This window comes from Pecten maximus, chromosome 1 (genome assembly GCF_902652985.1).
Source record: "Pecten maximus chromosome 1, xPecMax1.1, whole genome shotgun sequence".
Classification (NCBI taxonomy): Eukaryota; Metazoa; Mollusca; class Bivalvia; order Pectinida; family Pectinidae; genus Pecten; species Pecten maximus.
Window position 1 is genome coordinate 35,118,959 of NC_047015.1, and position 25,134 is coordinate 35,144,092.

Sequence of the window (25,134 nt, forward strand, 5' to 3'; positions counted from 1 at the left end):
ATACTTTTAAATCTCGTGTACACCCGTGTTAACTCAGTTTTAAAACTCTCAAATTGATCAAAGGACAATTTGTTTTGTATTTATTTCGTTTTTATCATATGTATCTTCTTTATATATATATATTTTCTACTGTTTAATGATATACTTTCGGAAATACTACTACTCAGAATTAAGCAAAATCAAATAAAAACGATCCAGTTTAAAAGTTAATAAATTTGTTATTCTCAAGTGCCAAGTGCCTTCAGTGGTGATGAGACCATTCAGAAAATCCTTAACAGGTTTTAACGAATAACCCAAGTGCCCTGCAGGTAGGGCGTAAGAATTGTACCTGCTGCCCCCATTGCATGATCGTAAGAGGCGACTAAACTTGGGATCTTATCTTTTCTTTTCTTTCTGAACAACTTTCTTCTTCCTAATGTCTCCCTTGACAATGCCTCACTTTTGGTCTTTAGTTGAGCGTTCGCCCCTGTGAGGAAGGCTTTGGGTTCTGTCCCCAAGCCGAGACATACCAGAGTCTTTAAAAAATGGTAGTTGCTACTCCTGCTTAGCGCTCAGCATATTGGGAGTGGGACGACTGGTTCGCCCGTTGTCAGTATAATGTGACCGGGTGGGGTGTGCTGCTGGGTGTCTTCGGCAGTATGCTCCAGTGAGGTAGCACTATAAATCGGCAAAAGTTCCGGCCTATCACAAGGAGACTTAACACGAACATACCGCAGCCTCCCAAAACACACATACGCATTCAACACACGCATGCATGTCGCACGCACGGGAGGCCGTCCTTAAATGACCTTAGCTGTTAATAGGACGTAAAACAAAATAAACCAAACCAAACCAAACCAAGTGTCCAAATTATCTCGTCACCACAGATCTAGATCGTAGTAGTAATTACGTAACGCCTCGAAGTTCGATGACTGCCCCCGACCAGGCAACAGAGGCGCTGCGGCCAGGGAACAGAGCCACTGCGGCCAGGGAACAAAGCCACTCCGGTCAGGGAACAAAGCCGCTCTGGTCAGGGAACAAAGCCACTCCGGTCAGGGAACAAAGCCACTCCGGTCAGGGAACAGAGCCGCTCCGGCCAGGGAACAGAGGCACTCCGGCTAGGGAACAGAGCCGCTCCGGCCAGGGAACAGAGCCACTCCGGCCAGGGAACAGAGCCACTCCGGTCAGGTAACTGAGCCACTCCAGTCAGGGAACAGAGCCACTCCGGTCAGGGAACAGAGCCACTCCGGTCCTCTTGTTTTGATCTAACTCTCTCAACGGTTTACCAAAGGTGAGGTAGTCTGAAGGCCTATATATCAGTTATTGTCAAAAGATAGTACCATTGGGACTAGTCATACTGTAAGGAAGAGTACAAAAGGGCCCAATGGGCCCAAATCGCTCACCTGCAATGCAGTGATCCTTTCAATCGCTCACCTGCAATGCAATGATCCTTTCATATATGGACCCTGCAGTTATTTCAGGAGTCTTTAAAGTCTGTTGGCATATTAAATTCTTAAATCATGGTTTATTTGACCCTTATGACATTGAATGTAGGTCAAGGCCATTAATTTGCTCAAATATTGTAGCCCTTCATTACAGCATGGTACAGGGCCAGTATCATATCTCTGGGCCTTTTTGTTATTCAGAAGAAGTTATTTTAAGGTTTTAGCCTATTTGCCCCCTGTAACATTGAATGTAGGTCAAGGTCATTCATTTGAATAAACGTGGTACATTGTAGCCCTTCATCCCAGCATACTACAGGCCAAATACCAGGTCTCTTGGCCTTTTGTTTATTCATCAGAAGTTGTTTAAATATCTTAGCCTATTTGACCCCTGTGACCTTTAATGTAGGTCAAGGTCATTCATTTGAACAACTTGGTAGCCCTTTCCCTAAGCATGCTACCGAACCAATATAAAGTCCCTGGACCTCTTGGTTATTGAAAAGAAATCTTTTAAAGATTTTAGGCTATTTGATCCCCTGTAACCTTCAATGTAGGTCAAGGTCATTCATTTGAACAAACTTGGTAGCCCTTCACCCCAGCATGCTACAGGCCTTATATCAACTCGCTAACACTCTTGGTTATTGAGGAGAAGAGGTCTAAACATTACACCCTATTTGACCCTGTGACCTTGAATGAAGTTGACCCTTGAATGAAGGTCAACTTTATTCATCCCAGCATGTTACAGGTCCAATATTAGGTTTCTGGGCCTCTTAGTTATTGAGAAGAAGTTGTTTAAAAGGAAAAGTCGACGCCAGCCGGATGACGGACGCCGCGCCACAGCATAAGGTCACTTCTCCTTCGGGCAGGCTAGCTGATAATGTATCTTTCTTAATTATCCCATAAATCAGTCTTGCTTATGCCCGGTGATCAGGAGCTCTTGACACAATTTAGCATGAACCTTTTAAGTAGACAGGGTCTCAGACAGTACATTCTTACTTCATTATTTGCCCTTACCTTATTTCCATCCATTTAGGTCATGTTTGCTTCCATACGAAGCTGAGTTATGAAGAGTTTGTCAGAACAGTTAACAAAGACTTGGGAAAGTCCTTCGACTACACCATTAGATATACTGATGTGATGTCCTCCAAAGATATTATATCATAATGCTAGCTGATCTGTAAACTACTATAGTCTTTTCCAGACCAATGACTTCCTTCTCTTCTTACGAGGGAGCTTTGCTGTCAGAGAAAGAAGAATAAGTACATGGTTGTTGGCAATATGCTGAAACATCTTCAGTTGTACACATGACTAAAGGGCCTGTCATTAAGAATGGAGGGAAACTCATAAAAATCACAACTGGCCGTAGCAATAGCGATACTCTAGTTGTTCTAACAGTTAGGTCATAGCCACACTGGCAAAGGGAAAAACACAGACAGTTATATATATTTCAGCATTGGAATGTTGTTTGCCAAGTCCATGGTTAGGGTAAACAATGGTGACAAATGTGACATTTATGTTGTAGTTTTGTGCCTTTCTGAATATCTTATGACATAGTCACATGGAAAGTCGGATATACTGACCTTTAGCAATATACCATTGATTTGAATATAGATGTCTGCAATCGACTCTAAAACCAGAATAAGTTGCTGAGAACTGGGGACAAAATGACCATTTGGTCCGTATACTAATTTTACTTGCCCTCGTCACCACAAAATTTCTACAAATATAAATGTGCTATATATACGACAAAGATGTCACTTCCCTCTCCCTTTGTCGCCATTGTTGTAGATATCCTGGGAATATACAAGAGGCCCAGAGGGCCTGTATCGCTCACCTGGTTTCATGAGATATGAAACAAGAGAACTATGCTTAAGTATATTTGTCACTGGTATTGCTATGTCAATATATCATAAGCATTTTATATGGACGTACATGAACATTGGTTTTATAGTAATTCTAAAAATGTCAATTTAGCCAAATTGAATCCTTTTGGCCCCGCCCCTCAGCCCCACGGGGGGTCAGCCCCGTCATTTGTACAATTTTGAATCCTTACCCCAAGGGGGTGCTACCAGGCAAATATGAGCAATATCCATTGCTTGGTTTCAGAGGAGAAGTCGTTTATATCAATCTAGCCAAACTGGCCCTTTTTGGCCACGCCCCTAAGACCCCAAGGGGGTCAGCCCCACCATTTGTACAATTTTGAATTCCTACCCCAAGTAGGTGCTACCAGGCAAATATGAGAGATATCCATTGCTTAGTTTAAGAGAAGTTGTTTATATCAATTTAGCCAAATTGACCGTTTGGCCCCGCCCCTCAGGCCCCTGGGGGGTCAGCCCCATTATTTGTACAATTTTGAATCCCCACCCCATAATGATGCTACCAAGCAAATATGAGCGATATCCATTGCTCGGTTTCAGAGAAGAAGTCGTTTATATCAATATAGTCAAATTGACCACATTCGGCCCCACCCCTCAGGCCCCTGGGGGGTCAGCCCCATCATTTGTACAATTTTGAATCCCCACCCCATAATGATGCTACCTAGCAAATATGAGCGATATCCATTGCTCGGTTTCAGAGAAGAAGTCGTTTATATCAATATAGCTAAATTGACCCCTTTTGGCCCCACCCCAGAGGCCCCCAGGGGGTCAGCTCCATCATTTGTACAATTTTGAGTCCCCTACCCATAGGGATGCTTCTGACCAAATTTCGTGAAATTCCGATCAGCGGTTATGAAGAAGAAGTCAAATAAGTAAATTGTTGACGGACGGATGGACGACGGACAGACGACGGACGCCACGGTATGGCATAAGCTCACCTTGGTCCTTCGGACCAGGTGAGCTAATAACAAGTTCGTCGTTGGGATAACTGGCAATGTTTTCCCCTTTACCAGTGTGATACTGGAGTACTGCTCTAAAATTCCTTATCTAAGCAGTAAATGAGTTTTAAAAAAGTTCCTTACCAAAACTTTTCCTAACTAAGACTTTTCCTTACCAAGACTTTTCTTTACTAAGACTTTTCCTTACCAAGACTTTTCATTACTAAGACTTTTCCTTACTAAGACTTTTCCTTACCAAGACTTTCCTTACTAAGACAATTCAACAATGAAACTGAGGTCAACTCTCAAAACAACTACTGGTAGTTTGTATTGTGTACTCCAAGGAGGGAGTTTTATCTTAAAAGTCCACCTAACTGGTACCAATCCTTAATATATGTATAAATATCTTATGTTCAGTAAAACACTTAGAAATGTTACTTCAGTGACAACCAAAGACATAAAAAGAAAACAGACATTAGAATTAATATGCATATGATTTTATTTGAGGACTTAACACATACAAAGGCAAAGTTGTTTATTACATCAGCTACAAAGTTTTGACACGGAGTTTGTAAAAATTGTCTACAATTAGAGAAAAATTACCAGGATAAATTTGATGAGTACAGGAAGCACAGTGACACAGAATATGTGGACCATTCAGCAATGGACATAAACGTGGACCCATTGTCCTAGGACAGGTCTTCCAAGACACGGAGCAGACATTAGCAGACATTAGCGGTGGAAATGGTCCCAGATTAACCATAAAAAGATAGTAATATTGAACTACAGAAATGATTGTCTACCTTGTTGGAATGCTTTCGATTGGTGAATTAGATGAAATGAGGATGTGCCATTGAAATGAGGATATGACATTGAAATGAGGCTATGCATATTAAAATAAGGATAACTTATACATACACAAACCATTAGATATTACGAGATCATCCAGCAGTAGGTCCCGGACACCAACACAATACCTGGACTCAAAGATAGGAGGTGGGCTTTTTACAGATTTCACTGAAATGTGTTTCATATAGATGGGCTTTTTACAGATTTCACTGAAATGTGTTTCATATAGATGGGCTTTTTACAGATTTCATTGAAAAAGGTTTCATATAGATGGACTTATTACCATGTATGTACTTGTTACTTATAACACTTAACGAAATTGCCATTGCTTAGATAAGTCTAGGTCTACCATCCCAGAGGTCCTCTACACACGTACTGTATGTGTGACCGTACATTTTCTCATCAATGCCCAGATGGCAGAGGAGATTACAGGCTATGAGCCATGCCCATAGTGGTCACATTTCATTTTCATCATTTATCTAATTTTCATGTACAATTTTGGCTATGTGGGATACACTTAAACACATACTGCTGATTTGTGAAAAGTTGCTTCACAGAATACAGTTTTATTAAATCATCATTATCCTGTATGATTAGTATACAAGTTTCATCATTAATTGTTTCATATAAATGTATATGTAATTGCCTTAAATAATAATACAGTACTTTTTACAATAATAAATTGTGTATAAAAAACCCCCCAACATTGAAGTAACTTCAGTTTCCTATAGGTAACAAAGTTATCTTTGGGGAATGAATACCACCCTCAAGTACAGGGTATCACATCTCGATGGGGGGTCCTATTGTTGAAAATATCAATGTGTACTCACCTGTAAATGACTGCCTCACAGTTTGATAATATTATTATATTCATGGCTACAATTTTTTTTAAATAGAAATGTACCCCAAAAAATGGTTTTAATAGGAGGTATACATTATAAAAGGTATAATAGGATTATTTTCAGCTGGGTTTAAAAATGCTTTAAAAACACTTACGGTTACCTGCACCCTTTTACTTCTGTCTTTTTCTGATTGCGAGACTATTGATATTTTCATGAATTACTTTTTTCTTTTGTAACCTGTTGTGAATTTTGGAGATAAAAACAAATTTAATACACCACAAGAGATCAAATATTTCATGAATAATCCAAGAGATGGTTCATCTCGTTTAGCCAAACATGATTTAAATTGCTTCTACAGAGCGAGTGGTATATATTTAGAATATATTCCACTACACATTATAGAGCAAATCATTTCAACGAAAAAATATGTACAAAATTTGAATGAGATCCCACAGAGATCTTGGTGCTCACTTTTGAATGATCTTTATTGGTTCTATGTCAGACTGATCGTTATTGTTCTATGTCAGACTGATCTTTATTGGTTCTATGTCAGACTGATCTTTATTGGTTCTACGTCAGACTGATCTTTATTGGTTCTATGTCAGACTGATCTTTATTGGTTCTATGTCAGACTGATCGTTATTGTTCTATGTCAGACTGATCTTTATTGGTTCTATGTCAGACTGATCTTTATTGGTTCTATGTCAGATTGATCTTTATTGGTTCTACGTCAGATTGATCTTTATTGGTTCTATGTCAGACTGATCTTTATTGGTTCTATGTAAGACTGATCTTTATTGGTTCTACGTCAGACTGATCTTTATTGGTTCTATGTCAGACTGATCTTTATTGGTCCTATGTCAGACTGATCTTTATTGGTTCTATGTCAGACTGATCTTTATTGGTTCTATGTCAGATTGATCTTTATTGGTTCTATGTCAGACTGATCTTTATTGGGTCTATGTCAGACTGATCTTTATTGGTTCTATGTCAGATTGATCTTTATTGGGTCTATGTCAGACTGATCTTTATTGGTTCTATGTCAGATTGATCTTTATTGGTTTTATATCAGGCTGATCTTTATTGGGTCTATGTCAGATTGATCTTTATTGGTTCTATGTCAGACTGATCTTTATTGGTTCTATGTAAGACTGATCTTTATTGGTTCTATGTCAGATTGATCTTTATTGGTTCTATGTCAGACTGATCTTTATTGGTTCTATGTAAGACTGATCTTTATTGGTTCTATGTCAGATTGATCTTTATTGGTTCTATGTCAGACTGATCTTTATTGGTTCTATGTAAGACTGATCTTTATTGGTTCTATGTCAGACTGATCTTTATTGTTCTACGTCAGACGGATCTTTATTGGTTCTATGTAAGACTGATCTTTATTGGTTCTATGTCAGACTGATCTTCATTTGTTCTATGTAAGACTGATCTTTTCTTAACTTCCCAACTTTCACTTCTTTCCCCCTTTCTTCTTACTCATTCAATAATGAAAAGGGGAGCCTATGAGTGAAATGAAATTCTAAGAAAGATCAAAGAAGAACCTTCTGAGAAAAGGTGTTAACATATTTCAACAGTTAAAATCCAAGATGGCTGCATGTTGGCTAATGATTTCCCCCTGATCCTCAAAAATTGAGCAAACACAATTAGGGACCAAGGAGAACCTACCTATGAAATTTAAGAAAAATCTTTCAGGTACTTCTCAAGAAAAAGTGATAATAAGGATTGTTTATGGACGGACGGATGATAAAAGGAGGGAGCACAAACCACAGACGAAGGGCGATTTGAATAGCACACCATCTTATTACAGTGGTCTAAAAAACAAATTGAAGACGTGAATAATATATTAATGCATCATCATGCTTGACATTAGATAAATGTCACATGATCATTGAGCTTATAACACAGACACACACATATATACTGATTATCTACTTACTATATATATATGTCAACACACATGGTTAATTAAATATGACAAAACGGGAACAATTCAACCTCAAGTGACAATTTACCATACACAAGTCACTGACACGTTTTAATATTAAAATCATCTTGGTTTCTATGGCGATGTACTAAGTCGCTAACAAACAAATATGTTTCCATGAAGTAAATGTATTATAATACACATTTTATATATTTTATCTATCGCATCCTTTTGGTCACAGGTCAATATATGTTTTATCATAGACGCAAAAACTGAGGTTTTTTGTACAAAAATTACTATGTAACACAGTGTTTGATATTTTGAGCTAGCAACACTGTTCAAAATGATCTTTATCAGGTTTGACCATGTGACTGCAAGTAAACAAAAAGAATGATGTCATTAATTAAAATAAACAACAAAAAACTGAGCAATAAAGTCTCGTACAAATGTTCTGTAAACATGGTAACATTTCATATCCTGACAATCAACGAATACACTTTTGTAAAAAAAAGTTAATGATACTGGTAAGATGCTCTAGATATAACACATCATGATTTATTACAGGGGAATCGTCTACAAACTCATACAAGATTTTTCAACAGTTACATAAATACACTTGGCAGTGCTTTCTGTTAAAATTATATGTATTGCACTTTAGAATGTAATTACTACAGAAACGAAAGACAAGATATTTCAACTCCTACTTGGATTACTGCACGTCGGTACATTGCTTTTAAGAAAACACAAGAAGTTAACTTCCTAGGTAAATTATCAACTAACAAGCCCCAAGGTAAATTATCTATCAAACAATCTTCCTGGTAAATTATTTATCTAACAAGCTCCCAGGTAAATTATTTATCTAACAAACTCCCAGGTAATATATTCATCTAACAAGCTCCCAGGTAAATTATTTATCTAACAAGCTCCCAGGTAAATTATTTATCTAACAAACTCCCAGGTAATATATTCATCTAACAAGCTCCCAGGTAAACTATCTAACAATCTTCCTTGTAAATTATTTATCTAACAAGCTCCCAGGTAAATTATAAATCTAACAAGCCCCATGTAAATTATTTATCTAACAAGCCTCCAGGTAAATTATCAAACAATCTTCCAAGGTAAATTATTTATCTAACAAGTTCCGAGGTAAACAATTTATCTAACAAGCTCCCAGGTAAATAATTTATCTAACAAGCTCCCAGGTAAATTATTTATCTAACAAGCTCCCAGGTAAATAATTTATCTAACAAGCCTCCAGGTAAATTATCAAACAATCATCCAGGGTAAATTATTTATCTAACAAGCCCCCAGGTAAATAATTTATCTAACAAGCTCCCTGTTAAATTATTCATCTAACAAGCTCCCAGGTAAATTATTCATCTAACAAACTCCAAGGTAAATTATTCATCTAACAAGCTCCCAGGTAAATTATTTATCTAACAAGCTCCCAGGTAAATTATTTATCTTACAAGCTTAATGCTAACAACACAATCCAACATATTGTAAGTGTGCTTTTGGATAAGATCACATTGATTTTATTTTGTTAAAGGGAGATAACTCTATTTTGAAAGACACAAAGCATCACTTGGTAACAGCAATCACATTTTGACTGTATTTGTATGTCTGAAGACCTCTACACTTATGGTTGATTTATTTAAGGGACAACAAGCAAAACACATGCCAGTATTTTTCTTACAAACATAGTTTGTTCTGTTCAGAAGTCTACAGTGAAGTGATGAGACATTAAGAAGGTTAAATTAAGATATCATAGTTGATACATTTGTACTAATATACTGTAATTTCTACCGTTATATTACCATAAATTATGAGAAAGACAAAAGGTTTCGTTTTAGATGGCCTTTAATTAATTTTCACAATAAAAAGCATTTCAAATTAACTGAACACAATGCTTGTGAGTTTGAAAATGATACCCATGTTACTAGATATTCAGTTTTTTTAACCTCGCAAAAACACACAAATCTTATATAATCCTGAAACTGCCTGCATTCTTACAACTCCATTGGAAAAGCATTTTACAGCTTTTCAGCCAAAAAAATGAACTAGGCAAATTATACAGGTTTTTACAATACACAAGGATGTTCATAGAAATCCTCATAGACAATATTCTCTGACATAGCGACACACCACCGACACCCATCATTAGATTTACACAGCCGACGCCCATCATCAGATTTCTGATAATGGGAGTGAATTATAGAGGCACTGATAACCTTTACTGGCTGTGATATTATATGATCCTGATCTAGATGTCAATGGTCGGTGTGATCCTGATCTAGATGTCAATGGTCGGTGTGATCCTGATCTAGATGTCAATGGTCGGTGTGATCCTGATCTAGATGTCAATGGTCGGTGTGATCCTGATCTAGATGTCAATGGTCGGTGTGAAGTGAGGAAGCCTCTAACAATGGACATACACTATGTATTGTGACGCTCTAGATAATCAGGATTGATGATGACATTTGTTTTCATACTTTATGAAGATTTAAAATAAATACATTAAAATGATGACTTTCAGACTACTAAACTTTCTCGTCTTGTTCAATTAAGATAAAAATGAAATAAGATTGTCATTAAACTTTAGCCAATACTACCTACTGCAACATAAATACAATTAATAAAAACAAAATACCCCGTAATCATTTAATGTCTCCTGACGGATATTGATCATCTACAATCGCTGTGAAAAAGAAAAGAAAAAAAAATACAAAGATATGTATTAAGGAAACAACATTAATTTTATTGATATGGTTTTTCAGGAAAATTATAGGTTATTACAGCATTTTTCAAAAGGTCTGGGCTGTGAATCACTTTCTAACGTTATAACAGAGAGGTTTGGACTGTGAATCACTTTCTAAAGTTATAACGGGGAGGTTTGGACTGCGAATCACTTTCTAATATTATAACAGGGAGGTTTGGACTGTGAATCACTTTCTAACGTTATAACAGAGAGGTTTGGACTGTGAATCACTTTCTAACGTTATAACAGAGAGGTTTGGACTGTGAATCACTTTCTAACGTTATAATGGGGAGGTTTGGACTGTGAATCACTTTCTAACGTTATAATAGGGAGGTTTGGACTGTGAATCACTTTCTAAAGTTATAACAGGGAGGTTTGGTCTGTGAATCACTTTCTAACGTTATAACAGAGAGGTTTGGACTGTGAATCACTTTCTAACGTTATAATGGGGAGGTTTGGACTGTGAATCACTTTCTAACGTTATAATAGGGAGGTTTGGACTGTGAATCACTTTCTAAAGTTATAACAGGGAGGTTTGGTCTGTGAATCACTTTCTAACGTTATAACAGAGAGGTTTGGACTGTGAATCACTTTCTAACGTTATAATGGGGAGGTTTGGACTGTGAATCACTTTCTAACGTTATAATAGGGAGGTTTGGTCTGTGAATCACTTTCTAAAGTTATAACAGGGAGGTTTGGTCTGTGAATCACTTTCTTACTTTATAACAGAGAGGTTTGGACTGTGAATCACTTTCTTACTTTATAACAGAGAGGTTTGGACTGTGAATCACTTTCTAACGTTATAACAGGGAGGTTTGGTCTGTGAATCACTTTCTTACTTTATAACAGAGAGGTTTGGACTGTGAATCACTTTCTTACTTTATAACAGAGAGGTTTGGGCTGTGAATCACTTTCTAACGTTATAACAGGGAGGTTTGGTCTGTGAATCACTTTCTTACTTTATAACAGAGAGGTTTGGACTGTGAATCACTTTCTAACGTTATAACGGGGAGGTTTGGTCTGTGAATCACTTTCTAACGTTATAACAGAGAGGTTTGGTCTGTGAATCACTTTCTAACGTTATAACAGAGAGGTTTGGGCTGTGAATCACTTTCTAACGTTATAACAGAGAGGTTTGGACTGTGAATCACTTTCTAATGTTATAACAGAGAGGTTTGGACTGTGAATCACTTTCTAATGTTATAACAGAGAGGTTTGGACTGTGAATCACTTTCTTACGTTATAACAGGGAGGTTTGGACTGTGAATCATTTTCTAACGTTATAACAGGGAGGTTTGGGCTGTGAATCACTTTCTAAAGTTATAACAGGGAGGTTTGGGCTGTGAATCACTTTCTAACGTTATAACAGGGAGGTTTTGGCTGTGAATCACTTTCTAATGTTATAACAGGGATGTTTGGGCTGTGAATCACTTTCTAATGTTATAACAGGGAGGTTTGGACTGTGAATCACTTTCTTATGTTATAACAGGAAGGTTTGGGCTGTGAATCACTTTCTAACGTTATAACAGGGAGGTTTTGGCTGTGAATCACTTTCTAATGTTATAACAGAGAGGTTTGGGCTGTGAATCACTTTCTAATGTTATAACAGGGAGGTTTAGACTGTGAATCACTTTCTAACGTTATAACAGGGAGGTTTGGACTGTGAATCACTTTCTAATATTATAACAGGGAGGTTTGGACTGTGAATCACTTTCTAACGTTATAACAGAGAGGTTTGGACTGTGAATCACTTTCTAACGTTATAACAGAGAGGTTTGGACTGTGAATCACTTTCTAACGTTATAACAGGAAGGTTTGGGCTGTGAATCCTTAGAGATGGTTTTATATAAAAGGAAAATATTGTAAATATATTTACTCACTCTGACTTTTAAAGTACAGGTAAGCAATTCAAACTCAGAAAAACAAACTTTTTTATTGGAGATTAAGATTTGGTTTGTTTCTTTTTTGTTTAACGTCCTATTAACAGCCAGGGTCATTTAAGGATGCGCCAGGTTTTGGAGGTGGAGGAAAGACGGAGTACCCGGAGAAAAACCACCGGCCTACGGTCAGTACCTGGCAACTGCCCCAAGTAGGTTTCGAACTCGCAACCCAGAGGTGGAGGGCTAGTGTTAAAGTGTCGGGACACCTTAACCACTCGGCCACCGTGGCCCCTTGGAGATTAAGAGAGCACTGCAACTCACTGCCTTAAAAACAAGGATTTTAAGTAAAAAAAAAAAAAATTCTTTTGAATATTTGGTCCTAACATGGATATGTCATATATATTTCCATATTTCAATACAATGTTTAATGAGTGTTTTGGTAAACGTCATGTTTTATTGAATATGCTATTGTTTACCTAACAGATCACTTTCCACTTTTATTGAGTTTGTTTTTTATCATATGTGATAGAACTTTCTTCTTAATCTTGAAATTCTAATGCCTGTTTTCATACATATCACATGTAAATACCGACTGTCTGTACAGGGTAAAACATATTCAATAAAAGTTTTAGTTAATGGCCTACTGTGACATCTCAAATTTGAATGCCATTCATATACCCTGAAACTATACCCTGTTGTAAAAATGTTAATGAAAAAAAAGAGGATTGTTTACAGTTTCCAATCCAAGAATAAAATTTGAAATCAAGTACAAAGTTTCATAAATGATAATATACATTACAACATGTGTTTTAATTACAGTTGTTCCAAATCCAAAACAAAAACTGAATATTAACGTATACAACAACAAAATATCTTAACAGCCCTTTTTCTCTCTATATAATGACATAACAACAAAATATATGGCAAATGCTTTTAAGATTATGTCAAACTTCGATTTTTTTATTTCCTCAATGGCATGAGAAATCTCCCAACTAGAAGTTATAAAATAATGAAACAGCTATGTGAATTAGAGGCTTCTCAATACTGTCTAATTCTGGACAGATACAGTTGTTTCACCCTCGGAGGGACAACCCAGTGGTCATCTTTCTGTGGTCAGTATCTGAATGGTGGTTAGAAGGGATGAAGCAGCTTCCTTGACTTTATCATCTTGGTGGTTGGTCAGTTTCTCGGTCAGGCTGGCAATTCCTGATGTAGCGATGTCCTCCTTTAATGTACCTGTAATGAAAATGGTCAGTTATACCCGGGCTAAATATACCTAATCCTGCTAACCAGGTTAAAGATACATAATCCTGCTAACCAGGTTAAAGATACATAATCCTGCTAACCAGGTTAAACACACCTAATCCTGCTACACTGTAACCATGCTAAACATATCTAATCCTCTAACCAGGTTGATTAATATACCTAATCCTCTAACCAGGTTGATTAATATACCTAATCCTCTAACCAGGCTAATTAATATACCTTATCCTCTAACCAGGCTAATTAATATACTTAGTCCTCTAACCAGGCTAATTAATATACCTTATCCTCTAACCAGGCTAATTAATATACCTTATCCTCTAACCAGGCTAATTAATATACCTAATCTTCTAACCAGGCTAATTAATATACCTAGTCCTCTAACCAGGCTAATTAATATACCTTATCCTCTAACCAGGCTAATTAATATACCTTATCCTCTAACCAGGCTAATTAATATACAAATGTACTTAGTCCTCTAACCAGGCTAATTAATATACCTAATACTCTAACCAGGCTAATTAATATACCTAATACTCTAACCAGGCTAATTTATATACCTAATCCTCTAACCAGGCTAATTAATATACCTAATCCTCTAACCAGGCTAATTAATATACCTAATCCTCTAACCAGGCTAATTTATATACCTAATCCTCTAATCAGGTTACAACTACCTAATCCTTTAACCAGCCAAAACATACCTAATCCTATTTTTTGACCTGGTACATGTTTAATGTACGTAAACATCTACCCAGGCTTAATGTACGTAAACATCTACCCAGGCTTAATGTACGTAAACATCTACCCAGACTTAATGTACGTAAACATCTATCCAGACTTAATGTACGTAAACATCTACCCAGACTTAATGTACCTAAACATCTACCCAGACTTAATGTACGTAAACATCTACCCAGACTTAATGTACCTAAACATCTACCCAGACTTAATGTACCTTAACATCTACCCAGACTTAATGTACGTAAACATCTAACCAGGCTTAATGTACGTAAACATCTACCCAGGCTTAATGTACCTAAACATCTACATGTACCTAGGATTAATGTACCTAAACATCTACCCAGACTTAATGTACGTAAACATCTACCCAGGCTTAATGTACCTAAACATCTACCCAGACTTAATGTACCTAAACATCTACCCAGGCTTAATGTACGTAAACATCTACCCAGACTTAATGTACCTAAACATCTACCCAGGCTTAATGTACCTAAACATCTATCCAGGCTTAATGTACCTAAACATCTACCCAGGCTTAATGTACGTAAACATCTACCCAGACTTAATGTACCTAAACATCTACCCAGACTTAATGTACGTAAACATCTACCCAGACTTAATGTACGTAAACATCTAACCAGACTTAATGTACGTAAACATCTACCCAGACTTAATGTACCTAAACATCTACCCAGACTTAATGTACGTAAACATCTACCCAGACTTAATGTACCTAAACATCTAACCAGACTTAATGTACGTAAACATCTATCCAGGCTTAATGTACCTAAACATCTACCCAGACTTAATGTACCTTAACATCTACCTAGGATTAATGTACCTAAACATCTACCTAGGCTTAATGTACCTAAACATCTATCCAGGCTTAATGTACCTAAACATCTATCCAGGCTTAATGTACCTAAACATCTATCCAGACTTAATGTATGTAAACATCTACCCAGACTTAATGTACGTAAACATCTACCCAGGCTTAATGTACCTAAACATCTACCCAGACTTAATGTACCTAAACATCTATCCAGACTTAATGTACGTAAACATCTACCCAGGCTTAATGTACCTAAACATCTACCCAGACTTAATGTACCTAAACATCTACACAGACTTAATGTACCTAAACACCTACCCAGACTTAATGTACCTAAACACCTACCCAGACTTAATGTACGTAAACATCTACCTAGGATTAATGTACCTAAACATCTACACAGACTTAATGTACCTAAACATCTATCCAGACTTAATGTACGTAAACATCTACCTAGGATTAATGTACCTAAACATCTACCCAGACTTAATGTACCTAAACATCTACCCAGACTTAATGTACGTAAACATCTACCTAGGATTAATGTACCTTAACATCTACCCAAGGGTCACATACATTGTATTTAGAAATCTACCCAAGATTAATGATCCCAAATATCTATTAACTGCAAGTTTATATCTAACCCTGATAGCTCCTAACAATTCTATAGATTTGTAGTATGGTGTGCATTAGACAAATCTTTGTCACAGACTGGTTACACTGTGGTATATTATAACTGTGGCAATGATTTAGACCAATTTAAAACAAGTGAAATACTGCACTTCTTTGGTACACAGCATAGTTGATGTCATCAGATATTAAACAATCAATATGTATTCAATTACTCTATTTCCTTAATGAGTCTGAGGTCAGAATTTTGATATTTTGAACGTATAACATGTGTTATGTGATCACAATAACAGGTGGTACACAACTTCACAACACAGTAGTTAAGGCTACACACTACCTTACACTAACAAGGTCCTCGTTTCAAAAGAATTTCATCCCAAAAACTATGTACAATTTGTGAATATCACTTTCATTTCAGTAATTATTACAATCAGCAAGCACCAAAACGAAAGCAGGAAGTCAGATCACTCTGTGGCTTATCGTCAACAGATGGGTCATGTGATGGGTCATGTGATGGGTCATGTAGTCATGTGATGGGTCATGTGATGGGTGTAGGTAATGTATTTGCAGAATAAAGTAATGGTAAGTATTACATCATGAAAATTGGTTTTACTACGCCTTGTGTTAATCAACTGACGACACGCTTGGATGTTACACAAAGCTATGTTGTGTGATTCTCACTAAATCTATTGAAATCCTGCCTACAAGCTACACTTATAGTAAGATTTGATGCTCACAAATATTTTGCAGGTTTTTACAGTTTGAAGTATACTGTAAAAGTGGATGTTTTCGTGCACTGAAATTTTTGCTAATTCAGCTCACAAACTGTTCACGGTGAGGATATTTTCATGCTATCAGTCATGCTGAAAATATATTTTTTGCACTGCAATGTCATTGGGCATGTATATCTGAGTAATAGTTATCTCCCTTGTCCTAATACTTGGACAGATGTCGAGTATTAAACGTGAGTAGTACAATATTGTTATAGTGTTAGTACGGTAACTTGGTCAGTATTGGAGCAGTAAGAGGTTTGAATTTCAAGGAGACGGACAGTTCTACAAAAACGATGCTACTGCCCTGGTTAAAATCTCATTACTTATCACTTTTCTAATTAGTATAGCTGTGTCTCAAACACTTGACGTGTCTCAAACACTTGACGTGTCTCATGGATTACCACCACGTCTTGGATTTTGTTGTATTTAGTTTATTTGGTAGAAATATTTGTGTGTTAATATTTTCATATGTTAATATGTTCGCGTGTGGATATTTTCGTGGAGATTTAATGATAGTGAAATAAGCAAACATTTCCACTATTACAGTACATTAAGCCTAAGCTGTAATAGACTGGGCGAGACTTTTACGAGAAATGAGCTTGTTGCCTGATAAATATGGTAACAAACAATTTAGTTCTTTAACCTCCATTCCTAAAAGCATGGGTAATAAGTAGCCTGGGATCAAAAAGTAAGAAAACTGTAATACCTACTTACACAAATCTATAGCAAACAGTTCTACAATAAAGGCTGGAATGTTTCTTACAAATTAATATGTTTGTCAAGCAAAGCAAAATATTGTGTATTTAAATGGAAACAGAAAAATGCATGAAAAAATAAATAAATAAAATAGAAAAAACATAAAATCATAATAAACAAAGCAGGATCACAATGAAAACTGGCAGTGTCTGAAAGAAAGAAAGAAAGATAACATGCGTAGTTTTAAATAAAAATAATTGAAACACAAATTATACCATACAACACAAAGAAATGGACATTGAAAGTTCATACTTTGCATATCAGAAAGCAAACCAGCACAGGCCAGGATGCTGCAAGGGATCATCTGATTGGTGGGAGGAGTTGCTGCAAAGTAAACAGTGATTTGATTGGTCAGCAATTTACCTTGTTGCTTGGATAAAAAAAAGGTAAAAAATAAATAATTGAGAATTTAAAGAAAAAAAACCTTTTGAGCATTTTTATAGGAACTGGTTCATAAATATACTTTTCACTTTTCAGTAAACAGATATATAAAATCAATATCAAGCAAATTAATTCTTTAAAAAAAGCTTGAAATACAACAGTAATAAGAATGGCAATGGCGTGGAGATATCTCAAAGTCTGAAAAAAAAGGCTTAGGGAAAAATCAATATCAATCTGCAAGCAAGAACGGAGAATTCCTAATAAGCAGGTTGTCCTACAAAACAGAGGGTTGTTGGGTATATTGAATTATGACAGCTGAGTTATCTCCCATTAAACAACAAGCCACTAAATATAATGTAAGGTGGGAACTAGAAAAATGAGCTGAAATACCATCCAATACATAGTCATCAGAGAAGTCCTTATGGACTGGGACTCGTGTAGAAGAAGCAGTAGGAAACGTGTTGTTGTAGACATTACTAAGACATATTTTTCACACTTTCTGGCGGAAATAGTTCCACATGATTCCCGATGAAAATACAATCAATATAGAAATATTGTCTGGCCATGCAAAAAAGTTACACAAATGGGTGTTTCTTAACCTGCCTCTTAACCTTATCTAATAAAACATAGACATGAAATAACACTGAAAGTGATTAATCAAGGTATAATAATAGCCCCAGCCAATTGTTTTTCTCCAGTTAGAAAATCCACATCTCATCATTATCAAAAGGCTCAAATTGTGTAATATCAGATGGCTAAAAATAAGATAATCTTATAAGACCTTCCAGCCCAGAGGTACAAATCTTAAGGTGGAGAGTCTGTGCTGTAAGCTGTATCTCCAATAAAGGGAGAGCTCTGATTTGCTTAGCATTTTTGTTCTAACTTTTGAATATAGAGGAATAAAAAAAAAATAACAGAATAGTAGTTCTCAACCCTTATGTAACTATGGAAAATAACACTATGGATTAGTGGTTCTCAACCCTAATGTAACTATGGAAAATAACACTATAGAATAGTGGTTCTCAACCCTAATGTAACTATGGAAAATACTACTATGGATTAGTGGTTCTCAACCCTAATGTAACTATGGAAAATAACACTATAGAATAGTGGTTCTCAACCCTAATGTAACTATGGAAAATAACACTATAGATTAGTGGTTCTCAACCCTAATGTAACTATGGAAAATAACACTATAGATTAGTGGTTCTCAACCCTAATGTAACTATGGAAAATAACAGTATATATTAGTGGTTCTCAACCCTAATGTAACTATGGAAAATAACACTATAGAATAGTGGTTCTCAACCCTAATGTAACTATGGAAAATAACACTATAGATTAGTGGTTCTCAACCCTAATGTAACTATGGAAAATAACACTATAGATTAGTGGTTCTCAACCCTAATGTAACTATGGAAAATAACAGTATATATTAGTGGTTCTCAACCCTAATGTAACTATGGAAAATAACAGTATATATTAGTGGTTCTCAACCCTATTGTAACTATGGAAAATAACACTATAGAATAGTGGTTCTCAACCCTAATGTAACTATGGAAAATAACAGTATATATTAGTGGTTCTCAACCCTAATGTAACTATGGAAAATAACAGTATATATTAGTGGTTCTCAACCCTAATGTAACTATGGAAAATAACAGTATATATTAGTGGTTCTCAACCCTATTGTAACTATGGAAAATAACACTATAGAATAGTGGTTCTCAACCCTAATGTAACTATGGAAAATAACAGTATATATTAGTGGTTCTCAACCCTAATGTAACAATAGAAAATAACACTATAGAATAGTGGTTCTCAACGCTAATGTAACTATGTAAAATAACACTATAGATTAGTGGTTCTCAACCCTAATGTAACTATGGAAAATAACACTATAGATTAGTGGTTCTCAACCCTAATGTAACTATGTAAAATAACACTATAGAATAGTGGTTCTCAACCCTAATGTAACTATGTAAAATAACAGTATATATTAGTGGTTCTCAACCCTAATGTAACTATGTAAAATAACAGTATATATTAGTGGTTCTCAACCCTAATGTAACTATGTAAAATAACACTATATATTAGTGGTTCTCAACCCTAATGTAACTATGGAAAATAACACTATAGATTAATGGTTCTCAACCCTAATGTAATTATGGAAAATAACACTATAGAATAGTGGTTCTCAACCCTAATGTAACTATGGAAAATAACAGTATATATTAGTGGTTCTCAACCCTATTGTAACCATGGAAAATAACACTATAGAATAGTGGTTCTCAACCCTAATGTAACTATGGAAAATAACACTATAGATTAGTGGTTCTCCACCCTAATGTAACAATAGAAAATAACACTATAGAATAGTGGTTCTCAATGCTAATGTAACTATGTAAAATAACACTATAGATTAGTGGTTCTCAATGCTAATGTAACAATAGAAAATATAACACTATAGATTAATGGTTCTCAACCCATAAATGCCATGTATTTGATGTAATTTTTAATTTTATGTCTTCAGAATTTTCTGAAAAGTAAGCAGTAGAAGTTGTTCATGTTCTACGTGACAATTCTTGGCGTTATACAGGCTATATATGAAGTATAAATGTACATGGATACCAGCCATTGACAAATAGTGGTGCCCTTACCCAAGGTGTCTTGACTAGTGTACTTAACTATCTTAATTAATCAGTGGTATTGATAATTACCCGCTGAACAGATGATCTTGGTGAGTTTCAAAGTATTGCATATGATCTCTGGGATAGTCTCCTCCTTCTGTAGAATGCTAGTGATGGACTCGGTCAGGTCCGATTGCTTCAACGCCATGGCTACATCCTCTGTGAAGGTCAATGCCATTCAAAGGTCAAGGTCATCTTTCTTGATAAATTTAATTTCTTTCTGACTTACTAAGAATATCTGATCATTCGAAACCTATCCACAAGCTAAAATTATGACTTTACTCAATATTTCTGAACATTCAAATTGTCTTTCTATCATTGTCAATATTAAACACATTCTAAACACATTCTAGGGACTGGTAAGAATATATTAAAATATTTTATTCTGCAAAATTGATGAAATGAATTCATTTGTAGCCACTGACCTAAAACAGCTGACACTATCAAAGTCAAGGCAACCAATGCCTCATTCTGCATGACGACATGTTCTGACACAGTCATAGCAACAAGATGTTCTATCCCATCAGCCTTCACCACGTTTCTCATGACATCTGCAGAGTGGCTGTTTTTGATGAGTGAGGCCAGTAGCCGAGTAGCCTCCCCTGGATCACAAAGAAATCAGATTCAAGATATAAATCCAAACAAGAGGTCCAAGAGACCCGATTAATCTATCTGGTCATAGCTTTACTTGGATAAACATTGCATAAGCACATATATCAGATCAGCTGAGAACAGATAAAATAAGGAAAACTATTCACCCCAATTCTTTTACAAGTGCCAAATCCAACACTTGCATTTATTTTTCTGTTTCCATTGTTGAGTGCCTACCTGTGCTCTCAGCTCCACTAAACACCTTACCCTAATGGAGACATTTACAAAATCACGTCTAAATCCCTTCACTTGAAAGTTTATAATTTAATAGTAACCCCTTATGAACCCTTTCTTCCCTCTGGTGAGGGGCACATTTTACCCTTTGTATATATCAACAGTAACCCCTAATGAACCTGGTCTTTCTGCCCTCTGGTGAGGTCACATTTTACCCTTTGTTCAGGAACCCATTGTTTTATACCAAATAAGGTTAAAATCTATTTTGTATTAAAGGAGTAGCCTTCTCAAAACCTAAGGACCATCACCCCTTGTACAGAGCAAGGAAACACACCCTACATTCACAGATACTTTTGGTCAAATTACCCTATTATCCATATTGTGATCCAACAGGACTTTATACATTTCACTTACGTATTGCCAAATACCTGGTAGAATTTGCCTATGCATGTACCCTACCAAGATCTTTTTTTTTGTTTTCATCAACCCTTCTGAATTAATCTTTTAGGCAAACTTTGATGGTGGGTAAATAATGGATGAATCATAAATGGTAGCCACAGGTATAATAAATTCACTTAAAAAAATAAAGATATTAAATCTATATGACCTTCATTTCTTATGCCCAATATTTGATCTACTGACCTTTGACCCCTGCATGCTCGTCCACATCACACCACTCCACCAGTCGTGTGACAAATTCACGGTTTTTTCCAAGCTGTACAGCTGCTGGCTCTGTGGAAACATAAATGTTTCATTATATTTCAATTTAAAATCCATCAGAACACAAACACACACCTATAGTTCCCCTGACGCATCACAGTAGCAGATTAAATTTTGATTTAATATTAATTGTGTTCAAAATGTTTGGAATGCAATCTCTTCTGGAAGCAATGATATGAGGATACAGTGGAAATGTGGAACAGAAAATGGTGAGGATTGGACTTAAAACAGGAAAAAGAGATGAAGATAAATAGAGATAGAAGGTTTGGTTTTGAATTGTTTAACTTTCTATCAACAGCTATGGTCATTTAAGGACCGTACAGAGACAGAAGGAAGAAAGAGAAGTAGAAAAAGAAGAAGGATTTGCTTTGGTTTATCTTGTTTAACGTCCTATTAACAGCCAGGGACATTTAAGGACGTGCCTGGTTATGGAGATGGAGTACCCAGAGACAAGAGATCCCAGAGGGATCTTGGCGCCCGCCATTGAATGATCTTTATAGGTTCCATGTCAGATTGATCTTCTCTCTATTTTTCCCTTCCTCTTACTAATCTGTGTAAATTGAGAAACATCCCTCCAGCACTTTCAAACAAGGGGAAAATATATATGAAATTTGAGATTTAGCGATAATGGCTGTCTGTCGACCATGTTGTTTTCAGATTGGTCCCAAAATGCAATACGACAGACCAAGGGGAACCTACATATGAAATTTGAGAAAGATCCCTTCAGTACCTTCTGTAAAATAGCAATAGCAAAAACTTCAATTGTCAAAATCCAAGATGGCTGTCTGTCAGCCATGTTGTTATCTGACTGGTCCCAAAATGCAATATGCATAACTACGGACCAAGGGGAACCTACATATGAAATTTGAGAAAGATTCAAAACATATGAAGCAAGAGAAAAACAAAGTTGAAAGAATTAATTAAGAGACATATGTGCAGAACTGAAGCCTAAAGGACATATGTATAGAACTGAAGTCTAGAGGACATATGTGTAGAACTGAAGTCTAGAGGGACATATGTGTAGAACTGAAGTCTATGGGACATATGTGTAGAACTGAAGTCTATTGGACATGTGTAGAACTGAAGTCTAGAGGACATATGTGTAGAACTGAAGTCTATGGGACATATGTGTAGAACTGAAGTCTATGGGACATATGTGTAGAACTGAAGTCCTGGGGACATATGTGTAGAACTGAAGTCTAGAGGACATGTGTGTAGAACTGAAGTCTATGGGACATGTGTAGAACTGAAGTCTATGGGACATATGTGTAGAACTGAAGTCCTGGGGACATATGTGTAGAACTGAAGTCTAGAGGACATGTGTGTAAAACTGAAGTCTATGGGACATATGTGTAGAACTGAAGTCCTGGGGACATATGTGTAGAACTGAAGTCAAGGGGACATATGTGTAGAACTGAAGTCTATGGGACATATGTGTAGAACTGAAGTCTAGAGGATATATGTGTTGAACTGATGTCTAGAGGATATATGTGTAGAACTGATGTCTAGAGGATATATGTGTAGCACTAATGTCTAGAGGATATATGTGTAGAGCTGAAGTCTAGAGGACATATGTGTAGAACTGAAGTCTAGAGGACATATGTGTAGAACTGAAGTCTAGAGGACATATGTGTAGAACTGAAGTCTATGGGACATATGTGTAGAACTGAAGTCTAGAGGACATATGTGTAGAACTGAAGTCTAGAGGACATATGTGTAGAACTGAAGTCTAGAGGATATATGTGTTGAACTGATGTCTAGAGGATATATGTGTAGAACTAATGTCTAGAGGATATATGTGTAGAACTAATGTCTAGAGGATATATGTGTAGAGCTGAAGTCTAGAGGACATATGTGTAGAACTGTAATCTAGAGGACATATGTGTAGAACTGAAGTCTAGAGGACATATGTGTAGAACTGAAGTCTAGAAGACATATGTGTAGAGCTGAAGTCTATGGGACATATGTGTAGAACTGAAGTCTAGAGGACATATGTGTAGAACTGAAGTCTAGAGGATATATGTGTAGAACTGAAGTCTAGAGGACATGTGTAGAACTGAAGTCCTGGGGACATATGTGTAGAACTGAAGTCCTGGGGACATATGTGTAGAACTGAAGTCTAGGGGATATATGTGTAGAACTAATGTCTATGGGACATATGTGTAGAACTGAAGTCTAGAAGACATATGTGTAGAACTGAAGTCTTGGGGACATATGTGTAGAACTGAAGTCTATGGGACATATGTGTAGAACTGAAGTCAAGGAGACATATGTGTAGAACTGAAGTCCTGGGGACATATGTGTAGAACTGAAGTCTAGAGGACATATGTGTAGAACTGAAGTCTAGAGGACATATGTGTAGAACTGAAGTCAAGGAGACATATGTGTAGAACTGAAGTCCTGGGGACATATGTGTAGAACTGAAGTCAGGGAGACATATGTGTAGAACTGAAGTCTAGAAGACATATGTGTAGAACTGAAGTCTAGAGGACATATGTGTAGAACTGAAGTCAAGGAGACATATGTGTAGAACTGAAGTCTAGAAGACATATGTGTAGAACTGAAGTCAGGGAGACATATGTGTAGAACTGAAGTCAGGGAGACATATGTGTAGAACTGAAGTCTTGGGGACATATGTGTAGAACTGAAGTCAAGGAGACATATGTATAGAACTGAAGTCTAGAAGACATATGTGTAGAACTGAAGTCTATGGGACATATGTGTAGAACTGAAGTCTATGGGACATATGTGTAGAACTGAAGTCTATGGGACATATGTGTAGAACTGAAGTCTAGAGGACATATGTGTAGAACTGAAGTCTAGAAGACATATGTGTAGAACTGAAGTCTATGGGACATATGTGTAGAACTGAAGTCTATGGAACATATGTGTAGAACTGACATCTAGAGGACATATGTGTAGAACTGAAGTCTAGAGGACATATGTGTAGAACTGAAATCTAGAGGACATATGTGTAGAACTGAAGTCTAGAGGACATATGTGTAGAACTGAAGTCTAT

At 36.4% G+C, this 25,134-nt stretch overlaps 1 protein-coding gene across 2 annotated transcripts in view; it reads right to left on the bottom strand.

Annotated features, from left to right (window-relative positions):
• Positions 1 to 9,705: 9,705 nt before the first annotated feature.
• Positions 9,706 to 25,134, bottom strand: part of LOC117331760 (rap1 GTPase-GDP dissociation stimulator 1-B-like) — a 73,160-nt gene continuing 57,731 nt past the window's right edge. Inside the window, exons 12-16 of one of the 2 annotated variants that reach the window (XM_033890640.1) lie at positions 22,038 to 22,127; positions 20,996 to 21,172; positions 20,601 to 20,729; positions 17,752 to 17,823; positions 9,706 to 13,737 (exon numbers count right to left, since the gene is read on the bottom strand). In XM_033890640.1, coding sequence (XP_033746531.1) covers positions 13,601 to 13,737; positions 17,752 to 17,823; positions 20,601 to 20,729; positions 20,996 to 21,172; positions 22,038 to 22,127 — 605 coding nt within the window. In that variant the 3' untranslated portion in view covers positions 9,706 to 13,600. The remainder of the gene's footprint in view (positions 13,738 to 17,751; positions 17,824 to 20,600; positions 20,730 to 20,995; positions 21,173 to 22,037; positions 22,128 to 25,134) is intronic. The other variant, XM_033890648.1, reaches the window with a different exon arrangement.